Consider the following 10,265-nt stretch of genomic DNA (forward strand, 5'->3'; position numbering starts at 1 on the left):
TTAGTGTGACATGTTTTCAAGTTACATTCTTTGTATTTGCCGTAAAGCTTCTCTTGTAAAACATGGAGTAACTAGAATAAATTAAATAATAATTGAGATAAAGAATAAAAAAAAGAAATAGACGCGATTCAATATTTTTTGTCATTAATATTGGTATTATATGAATTATTAGTGCTGTAATTTTGTTTTGTAGAAATGAATAATTACCGCCATGAATTGATGAATGATTTCCCTCCAAAATATTGGAGGATGTTGGCTTTCCCTCTCCCGTTGTTGGTCGAATCGAAACTCCAAAAATCAATAAGTTGAAAAGCAAAGCCCTAATCTTCACTTCTCTTTTGTTGGAAGATTATGATGTCAAGCCACGAAGACGATCTTGATCTCCTTCTTTCTCTTCAGGACAGAGTTCTTGAAACCCCTCCCGCTTCTCCCTCTCCACGTAATCATCTCTTCCTCTTTCATTCTTCTTCTTCTTCTTCTTCACTATATATGATTTCTTTACTGCTAACAATTCATTCAACCATTGCAGTTGATTTTGATGACGACGATGATAATGTGTCCCCCAAGCACAAGCAGAGAGAGAAGCCCGACATGTCCGTTTTCAAAGACGCCGTTCAGGATTGCCTTCACTACCAACCCTCTAACCCTAACCCTAAACCTAAACCTAATTCCAAACCCCTCACCGACGATGCCCAACTTGACAAATTCTCTGGTCTTCGGATAAGGTATGTTCCTTCACCATTCCCCTTTCTCAATTTTTCATTTTTCTTATCCCAATTTCAATAAATACATATTTTTACTGTACCAGGAACCAATGTTTAACCCCTGCTGAGCTTAAAGAATGTGTTCAAGACATTCGTTTTGTTCGCCTACCGGTCATCAAGTAATCTTCTTCACCTCCTTTTCTTCTGTTACTTCTCTTTGCATAATTTTCAATCTTGTATGTAATTATACTTGACCTCCTAAACAAAATTTAGCTACCTTATTACTTTTTCATAATCAACTTATGCAATATTGTTAAATTTTGCTTCTTAGACCTGAATTCATACTGATTGTGGACCGTGTTTACGGATTGTTTGTGTATTTAGGAATTTGGTGGGTGGAGATACTTTTCCTGGAAGTTGGGTGACTGTTGGAGTGTTGACTGAGAAGGGGATTCAGAAAACAAGTTCAACGGGGAAGAGCTATTCTATATGGAAAATTGGGTGTTTGGATGAAGATACGGTTTCTCTTTTCTTGTTCGGTGATGCTTATCAGAGGAACTCTCAAGAGCAGGCAGGAACAGTCTTTGCACTCTTCAATAGTGCTGTCCGCAAGGATGCCAAGGTATCCAATGGTTTATGAGTTGGTTTAATTTTTTCATTAAACTTTTGCCATGAGTTCTGCAATTTCTTTTATATTGTTTTTGCAGGGTAATGGTTTTTCTTTGAGTATATTCTCCTCTAACCAAATTTTGAAGATGGGCACCTCTGTTGATTATGGAGTTTGTAAAGGGAAAAGAGCGGATGGGATGGCTTGTACACTGGCCATAAATAAGTATGCAAATAAAATAAGTATATCTTCTTATTTTAATATGATAGTTGGGAAATTGTTATAGGATTATTTGTTAATTGTACAAACCTAATCATCATATATTCAATTTACAAAAGAAGTAAAGTAACGATCACAATTTTTTTTTTCTATAGATTCTTCTCCCTTTACTGAAATAGTCTTAATCATGAGTGCTTGCAATTGCATTTGATCTGTCACTTTTCTGTGACAAATAAACCAAAATGTGTACTGTATTAGTTTGCGAGATGCATTTGAAGGAAAGCATTTTTTTTGGGTTTAGTTTAGAAAGTTGAGCGTAGACTGGGTGAATCGATAGTTTAGATTTGTATTAAGTACTCGCACTTGGATAGCAATCTACAAATAAGAATCCACTTTGCATAATTTACATTTGCTAACCGCGGGCACTGACAGCAGTAACATGGTTCCATGTGTTTGTCATACTTGGATTCTTGTTAAGCTGTTTTTTCTTGAGTGTACCATACTTAATAATTAATGTAAAACTGTCTGATAAACTCAGTCTTATATTGATCACTTTTATACAAAACTAAACTTTCAAATGGAAAGCTCAATCTTGTTTTTAGATGCCAGTTTAAGGGAATATACAAAAGCATTATATCCTTATCAATATTTGTTGTATTATACTATATTTGAATAGATCCTTTGATGTCCCAAGATTATCATTCTGTTTCTCCAGACTCTAATTGATACTTTTTCTTGTAAACTATGTTTTCCTTCTATTTTGTTATCCTTCCTATAATATGATACTAATTTTCAAACTCTGAATGAGCGACTTCATCATAACCATTGATTTTTGTTTTTTCAGGCGTCAGGGGACTTACTGTAAATATCATAAATCAGTAAGTAGCTTTTAATTGTTTCATGTTTTCTGTCCATATTCTATTGCAACAAGGATATCAATTCACTAACTAATAATTTATGTAGAAAGCATCTGACAAATATTCCACAGTACGAACTGAACTCAAGGGAGGGTGAGTGTTTAGCTCTTTCAAGTTCTTATACAAATGCGCTCAACTTGTTTGATTTCATATGACAAGTGGATGTGAGTATGTGACATAAACATGTTCTTGTTAGCAGAAATTTAAGAACAGCATTTAGGCCAAGAAATCATCTCAAGTCAGAAGGGATATACTTAGTTGACCCCCTTTCCGACAAAACAAACTTGAAAAAGTCTCGGTCAGTGAAATTGTTATCCGTGGATGGTCTCAAAAAGGCATTGAGGTTTGTCAAATTTGAGTCTATTGTTTCCTCTACTTGAAGAATTATTTTTCCTCTAGTACTAGCATTTAAACTTTGATACCAGCAATGCAGGAAAAGTAACAACAACTCCACACTCGCAAGGGATTCGGTTTCTTACCGAGGTTGCAGGTGATCAGATTATCTTGTAACTTTAATGGCAATAACACGTTTATTCATGTATACTGTATTCTTAGCTGGCTTTAAACCTTTTACGACTGTGTGCAGGCAAATTTGATCCAAAAATGATGATGAAAAAGGGACCAAAGACTCCAACTGAACAACACAAATGCACGGAGAAGAGGTGAGTTGCTCAAGAGGTTCTAGATTAATATTACTTACATCTTACACATGTTACTATTAGAGGCTCAACATACCAGCTGCATGTTATTTATTATCTTCAGGAAATCATCTTCTGTGAATACGGGATACTCTACTGTCATAAGAAACCAACCGTCAGATGTAAAAAGAATAAAAACAGAGAGGCGAGATTTGGTGGATAAAACAACAAAGAGTACAGGAAAGATGATTGAATTAGATTTTGTTAGTTCCGACGATGAAGACTTCTGAAATTAATGTGCTCTGCTTGATTTTATTGTTTAGTGTGCAAAAACGTGTTGTGAAAAGCAAATGAGTGCTACTGCAGGGTGGTAATACAAATCAAAATAGTGCACATTAGTGCCCCAGAAAGTGTTGAAGGTCTCCTTGAAAGATTATTTTCTAGTGCAAATATGCCAAAGTCCTGCACACTGAAGAATTTATTTTACTCAGTGATATCAGTGGTAGGAATACGGGATTATGTTACATTGTCTGAATCTTTGTTATCAATTTGGGGTGAACTATACCAGCTTACTCAAATATAGTAACTCTCTTCAAAATATAATTTGGGGTGGAGGGTTTGATATAATTTTTTCCTTCAAATTGTCATAAGAGATTTGCTAAATTGCAATTTTGTCCTTGTTGTCCATCAACTGTCTTTCTCGTTATGTTTTATTTTCTTCATGGACAGAAGCCACGAGAAATAAGACTGGGCTGTGGTAGTCTTTCGTAATATTCACTAACAACCATAACAGGGTGGATAAGGTGCAGTAATAATTTTGTACAAAATTGCTAAATCGGTGAATTTCTGATCTTGTAATCAAATTGAATTAGAGTTTCATTTCAATATATAATTACCCATGACATGTGTCTTTGAATCTTGTTTGTGTATAATAATTACCGGTTGAAAACATTTGACATTCATTTTTCCAGCATAATTAAAAGTGATAGAAGACTAAAGATCCCATCAACCGTAAAAAATGAATTCAAGAAAGTAATTAGTTGTCAACAAGAATACTGTTGGAGTAGCACTGACTCAACATTGGTCACGTACACTCTATTATTTATATTTATATTTATATTTATATTTATATTTATATTTATATTTATATTTATATTTATATTTATATTTATATTTATATTTATATTTATATTTATATTTATATTTATATTTATATTTATATTTATATTTATATTTATATTTATATTTATATTTATATTTATATTTATATTTATATTTATATTTATATTTATATTTATATTTATATTTATATTTATATTTATATTTATATTTATATTTATATTTATATTTATATTTATATTTATATTTATATTTATATTTATATTTATATTTATATTTATATTTATATTTATATTTATATTTATATTTATATTTATATGTAAGGATTTTTTATCATTATATCCCTTTTTTTCAATTTTTAAACTAAAATACCCTACTTTCAATTTTATATACCAAATTGCCTTATTTTTTTGGGCCAGTTGGAGGTCGTGGCCTCGAGGTGCGACCCGTTGAAGCCAAAAGTTTTTTTCCCCAGTAGGAGATTGCTTGTTAGGGATTAGGGGTGGGAATAGCCCAGGCCAGGCCAGGCTTTGAAAGGCCTGAGTCTGGCATACGATTTATTTTTTAGGCCTACGGCCTATCATAGGCTTTTTTTTTTGCCTGGCCTGGCCTTTTTAAAAGTCTGGCCTGGCCTGGAAGCCTATTTAAAAGCCTACTTAAAATAATTTTTAAAAAATATGAAGCAAACATCCTTTAAACCCTAAAAAATAATTTTTTGTATCAAATAATAGATGTTTTTTTTCTTCTGAAACAAACACGCTTATTATTATCTCTTAAACAAATATGGAATGACTACTGACTGATTGACTAATTGAACGACTACCTAATATGGAATGACTACCAAATATAGAATCGCTGTCGAATATGGAATAACTACTGAATATGGAATGCTCACTGAGTGATTGTCTAATTGATAGAATTTAAAATAAGAAATAATATTATTAATATAATAATAAATAATAAAATATATATAGGCCGGCCTGTCAGACCTAATAGGCTTTTTTAGAGGCCTGAGTCTGACCTATTTAAATAAATAGGCTTTAAAAACAGCCTAAGTCTAGCCTTTTTATTAAATAGGCCAGGCCAGACCATAAGTAGGTCAGGCCATAGGCCCCTGACGGACGGCCTAGCCTATTCCCATCCCTATTGGGGATGCAACCTCCCGAGAGAGTTTGTTAATTATTTTTCTTTTCGTTTTAGTGTTAATTTAATGGTTAATATATTAATAAATAATTAAATTAATAAATAACTATATTAAATAATAGTTATAATACATTAATAAATAATAATTATATATTAAAAGAATAATAATAAAATAATGATTTTAATAATAAAAATAAAATTATATTAATAAAATAAAATAAAACTAAATTAAATTAAAAGGTAAAAAAATACAATAAAAAAAAGAAATTATATTTGATTATTATTATTATTTTCATTAATTTTTATTTATTAAATAAAAAAATATGAAAGAGTTGTTATAATAATGCGTCAAAAGAAGAGGAAGTTGTTATAATAATTTGTCAAACCAAGCAAGAGGACGTTAGCAAAATATCATGAACACATTTCGTGTATTATTATAACAACTTCCTCCTATTTTTCTTATCTAATAAATAAAAATTAATGGAAATAATAATAATAATAATAATCAAATATAAATTTTTTTATTGTATTTTTTCTTTTAATTTAATTTATTTTTATTTAATTTATTAATATAATTTTCTTTTTATTATTAAAATTAATTTTTTTTTATTATTTTATTATTATTCTTTTAAGATATTATTATTATTTATTAATGTATTATAATAATAATTATTATCATGTATTAATGTATTATTTAATATAATTATTTATTGATTTAAGTATTTATTAATATATTAACCATTAAATTAACACTAAAACTAACAACAATAAAATTAACAAACTCCTTTGGGAGGTCACATCCCCAACCAACAACCTCTAACTGGCCCATAAAAGTAGAGTAATTTAGTATATAAAAATTGAAAAAAATGAATATATTAGTAAAAAATCCTACTTGTAATTGTTGATTCGGATACAACCGACCCAGCTAACCACGTAAAACTTCCGCAGACAATTTAGACTTTTGCCTTTTACTGCTATACTGCGTGCATAAAATTAATAATTCTTCTTAGTTTTGAAATGATATGTTTGTTTTTTTCTAAATAAGAAGATCTTGTTTGGTTTTAAAATTATTATTAGTTGTTGATTCCTTAATGGACTAAAAGGAAGCCCGCTGTATTTGATTGACACTTTTGATAGAATGTAACAGACAACAAACCAAAAACATTAAAACACATAATCGCATATGTTGAAGTTCCCCCTCTCCAAAAATGTGTTGTGCGGGAATCGAATCTGGAGCCACACTCGGTGTTAAAATTAAATAAACAAAATTACTAAGTTTCGAAGCTACAATTTCATCATTTATTAATGGAAAGCGAGGTTGTTAGCTAGTCCTAAATAGAAGGGAAATAGGAGGAATATTCGTAACAACTATTTTGTGGATAATGGGCTAACCGACATTTTTTGCTAAGTAAACCTTTACCCTCATTTTCATTAAGCAACATAATCTGTAGTTTTTGTTTGTGAGTATTTTAAAATTTCTAATCGCTTAATCAATCTCAACATTAACTAATTAATATATATTCCTCCTACTAGTCCTTGTTAATGCAGTAGGTAGGCTGATATATGCAATTTGGCTGCTACACATTTTGGTTTATATTTCTTTCTCTGTCTTCTCTTATTTATCGTTTATTTGTTTAATTCAACACTTTTTTTTACTATACCATAACGGATTGACCATCCTATTTCTTTTTTTTTTTTATCCCTTCCTGTCTTTGTTTCATCTCTCAAAGTGAATTTTCTTAATGTGTGTGCTACCTAGTTATATAAAATATATACACCAATTAATGTGATTTGAAATTGATATCTAGAGGGAAAAGGCAATGACAGTGAAAGGGAGATGTATTTTGGTGGGAATTAGAATTGATAGCAATAGCAGACACCTCCTCAATTGGGCTATAGTCAAAGTTGCTCATCCTTGGGATTCTGTTCTTGCAATCCATGTTGTTACATCTCCAGGTTATAATCAACCTATTTCACAACTTCAATCTTTATATTATCATTTCGATTAAACTTGTCTTTTCATTTTTATTTTTCTAAAATATTCTATAGATTATGTTTCTGAAAGCAAGGCTTTGGTAGATGATTATTTAGAGGTTTATGAAGGTTTATGCGATGCAAAAAAGGTACATCTACACATTAATTAGTAGTAGAATTTATTTATTTATTTATTTATCATGCACCTAACTGTCATTTTCTTATATTCATTCATAAGATAGAAGTTAGTTAAATAATTAAATGTGATCGAGAAACATTAATGATTAATTTCAGGTAGGTCTCTCAGGTCGTATCTCGACAGGAAGTTGTATCCGTAACATTCTCATCAGAGAGGCAAAAATCCACGGTGCCACTGCTCTAGTGGTAGGGTATGTGTATTTACTTTAGTCAGATACGTCAACTTTTGTTCGTCTCTTTATAAAAACAATATTGATTTTCTTCAGGGGTGGAGTTTCAACTGCTAAATATTGCGCGAAACGACTACCAGGAACAACTGATGTTATTGGTATCCATGGTGCAAGAATTGTCTTCAGAAGCTCCATCGATAAACAGCAACTAATAGGTTTGGTTAATTTAGCATATGCTCATTATCACATTCAAATTCAGCATGCTGTGTTTTAATTTTCTTTTTGTTCTGAAATTAGATAATGATATAATAATAAGTGACAAAAAGGGAATAAATATGATTATGATTATGATTATGATAGGTGGTGCTATAGAGGATCCTAGACCGAGTCTTATGAGCACAGTGGTCCAGTCTTCATTTGGTGACTATAATGAGAAATCAAGAGACCAAGAAGAAATGAAAGTTTCATCAATATCTGATCAGAAGCTTGGGTGGCCACTTCTCCGAAGAGTGCATACAGATATCTCAAGGGACATTTCTGTAGTGCAATGGGTAATGAATTTACCAGATCGCTCAAATCACAACAATTCATCTCAAATTGAGAAAGAGAACTATCAAAAACTTTATTGTTCCAATTGCTGCAAGTGGTTCCTCTTTGAGGTTCTCAGTTCTTGCACTTGTCAATTCTCTTCAGGTTAGATTATCATTGCTGTTTAATTACTGCTTATTAATTCGTGCTTGTTTACCATTATTAATTATTTATTACAGAAAATGTGATTGGGATTGGAGGAAGCAATCGTGTGTACAGAGGAACCCTGCCTGATGGGAAACACGTGGCAGTCAAAGTTATGCAGTCATCAAAAGAAGCCTTCAAAGATTTTGACCTTGAAGTTGAAATAATGTCCTCATTGAACCATACACACATCACACCTCTACTTGGTATTTGTATTAAGGATGGCACTTTTATATCTATTTATGATTATTTCCCCCAAGGAACCTTACACCAAAATCTAAGTGGTTAGTGCAATTCATAACCAAACAACTCTATTTTGATCATACGAGTTTATGTACTATAAATCATCTACTATATAATGATGAAATTGGAAATGGATATAGGTAAGAACAAGGATGGATCTATGTTGTCATGGGAAGTCAGATTTAAGGTAGCTGTTGGGATTGCTGAAGCATTGAATTACCTGCACAACCAAACTTCCAAGCCTATTATACATAGAGATGTCAAGTCTTCCAACATTCTTCTTTCCCACGAGTTTGAGCCACAAGTACTCACTTTGATACTATTGATTAGTATTATTGACAATATATCATTTTGTGTTTGAAAATTTGTGATGTGACACATCATTATTTTCTTCATGTGACAGTTATCTGATTTTGGACTTGCCATGTGGGGACCAACAACTTCATCATTTGTGATACAAGATGATGTGGTAGGAACCTTTGGTTATCTTGCACCAGAATACTTCATGTATGGAAAGGTCAGTGACAAGATAGATGTTTATGCTTTTGGTGTGCTGCTACTTGAACTTATATCAGGGAGGGAACCAATCCACTTCAAAACTTGCAAGGGACACCAGAGTTTGGTTATGTGGGTAAGACTCAAGAGCTAGCTACCTGCATTGCATTTTAGGATGATTATACATTTTTTTATTTATATATAAAAAAATGATATCATTTTCAGGCAAAACCAATTATAGAGAGTGGGGATTTTAAAAGCTTATTGGATCCAAAGTTGAAAGAGAAGTTTGATGCATCTCAATTCAACAAAATGGTTCTTGCAGCATCTCTATGCATTACACGGTCTGCGCGACTTCGTCCTACAATGAATCGGGTACTAATAATACCAATGTCAATGACCCTCTCAAGCAGTTCAATTTTATAGTAGACTGTCACATTTTAAAATAAAATCAGCTTCTAAAATATATGATATCACTTCCATTATGTACAGGTATTGAAGATCTTAAAAGGATGTGATGAGAATGTTGAAAACATATTTAAGTCTCATGAGAGTGATCATGATCATTATTCAGAAAATGAAGAAAATCTTGATGAAGAAGTCTATCCAAATTCAAGTCCAGAGTTGCACCTTAGCCTTGCATTACTTGATGTTGACAATGATACTACATCATATAGTAGTATAGAGAACATCAATAATAATGAACAATTGAAAGAACGATGGAGCAGATCATCTAGTTTCAGTTAGCTTCTTATAATTTTATGAATCCCGTGTTACTTAATGGGTAGCATTTTGTATATGTCAATAAAAAATCTACGTCCATAATCCTATAATAATGTTTTGGAAGATTTAGAATGACATAGTTTCCATTTGAAGTATCTTTTCAATATTATAGTACTTAATCAGGTTGTCGATCAAAAATAAGATCCTAAATTATCTGCATTATGCAATTACCATCGATATCGATGGTCAATTTTGATTAAAACTAATACAGTAAATATGTAATGAGTTGTCCGATCTTAAATCAATAATTAAAATTGTTTAATGTTTGTAACTACGTGTTTTTATTATGGTGGAGAATTCAAATATCAAAATTAGACAATTGA

General features: G+C 31.3%; 2 protein-coding genes across 7 annotated transcripts; both read left to right on the forward strand.

Moving 5' to 3' along the window:
* Positions 1-211: 211 nt before the first annotated feature.
* Positions 212-3,772, forward strand: LOC101496113 (uncharacterized). 2 transcript variants are annotated; one of them, XR_001143955.3, is made up of 11 exons: positions 212-439; positions 530-725; positions 809-883; positions 1,089-1,326; positions 1,412-1,536; positions 2,375-2,408; positions 2,494-2,540; positions 2,647-2,790; positions 2,881-2,937; positions 3,034-3,109; positions 3,210-3,332. XR_001143955.3 is itself a non-coding variant. In XM_004500673.4 (11 exons), the coding sequence occupies exons 1-11, from the start codon at positions 352-354 to the stop codon at positions 3,373-3,375; spliced, it is 1,254 nt and encodes a 417-aa protein (XP_004500730.1). In that variant the 5' UTR covers positions 216-351; the 3' UTR covers positions 3,376-3,772. The 2 variants fall into 2 exon arrangements, 1 of the variants encoding a protein (XP_004500730.1); XM_004500673.4 differs by having other exon boundaries at positions 216-439; positions 2,873-2,937; positions 3,210-3,772.
* Positions 3,773-6,504: 2,732 nt separating this feature from the next.
* Positions 6,505-10,037, forward strand: LOC101495238 (protein kinase STUNTED-like). 5 transcript variants are annotated; one of them, XM_027334416.2, is made up of 11 exons: positions 6,505-6,755; positions 7,156-7,303; positions 7,397-7,470; positions 7,616-7,710; positions 7,786-7,904; positions 8,050-8,382; positions 8,457-8,705; positions 8,805-8,968; positions 9,068-9,295; positions 9,385-9,534; positions 9,652-10,037. In XM_027334416.2, exons 2-11 carry the CDS (start codon positions 7,168-7,170, stop codon positions 9,904-9,906), a joined length of 1,803 nt encoding a protein of 600 aa, XP_027190217.1. In that variant the 5' UTR covers positions 6,505-6,755; positions 7,156-7,167; the 3' UTR covers positions 9,907-10,037. The 5 variants fall into 5 exon arrangements, with proteins under 5 accessions (XP_027190217.1, XP_073224450.1, XP_027190218.1 ...); XM_073368349.1 differs by lacking the exon at positions 6,505-6,755 and having other exon boundaries at positions 6,908-7,303; XM_027334417.2 differs by lacking the exon at positions 6,505-6,755 and having other exon boundaries at positions 7,163-7,303; positions 7,620-7,710.
* The last annotated feature ends 228 nt before the right edge of the window (positions 10,038-10,265 follow it).

The sequence above is a fragment of the Cicer arietinum genome, chromosome 5 (assembly GCF_000331145.2).
Source record: "Cicer arietinum cultivar CDC Frontier isolate Library 1 chromosome 5, Cicar.CDCFrontier_v2.0, whole genome shotgun sequence".
In the NCBI taxonomy this organism is placed as follows: domain Eukaryota; kingdom Viridiplantae; phylum Streptophyta; class Magnoliopsida; order Fabales; family Fabaceae; genus Cicer; species Cicer arietinum.

Coding starts and splice junctions, on each gene's coding strand:
- LOC101496113 (XM_004500673.4), top strand. CDS start 352: ATGATGTCAAGCCACGAAGACGATCTTGATCTCCTTCTTTCTCTTCAG. Junction 2,409..2,493: donor ACTGTAAATATCATAAATCA/GTAAGTAGCTTT, acceptor TAATTTATGTAG/AAAGCATCTGACAAATATTC. Junction 2,791..2,872: donor GGTCTCAAAAAGGCATTGAG/GTTTGTCAAATT, acceptor CTTTGATACCAG/CAATGCAGGAAAAGTAACAA.
- LOC101495238 (XM_027334416.2), top strand. CDS start 7,168: ATGACAGTGAAAGGGAGATGTATTTTGGTGGGAATTAGAATTGATAGC. Junction 7,905..8,049: donor CGATAAACAGCAACTAATAG/GTTTGGTTAATT, acceptor TGATTATGATAG/GTGGTGCTATAGAGGATCCT. Junction 9,296..9,384: donor ACCAGAGTTTGGTTATGTGG/GTAAGACTCAAG, acceptor TATCATTTTCAG/GCAAAACCAATTATAGAGAG.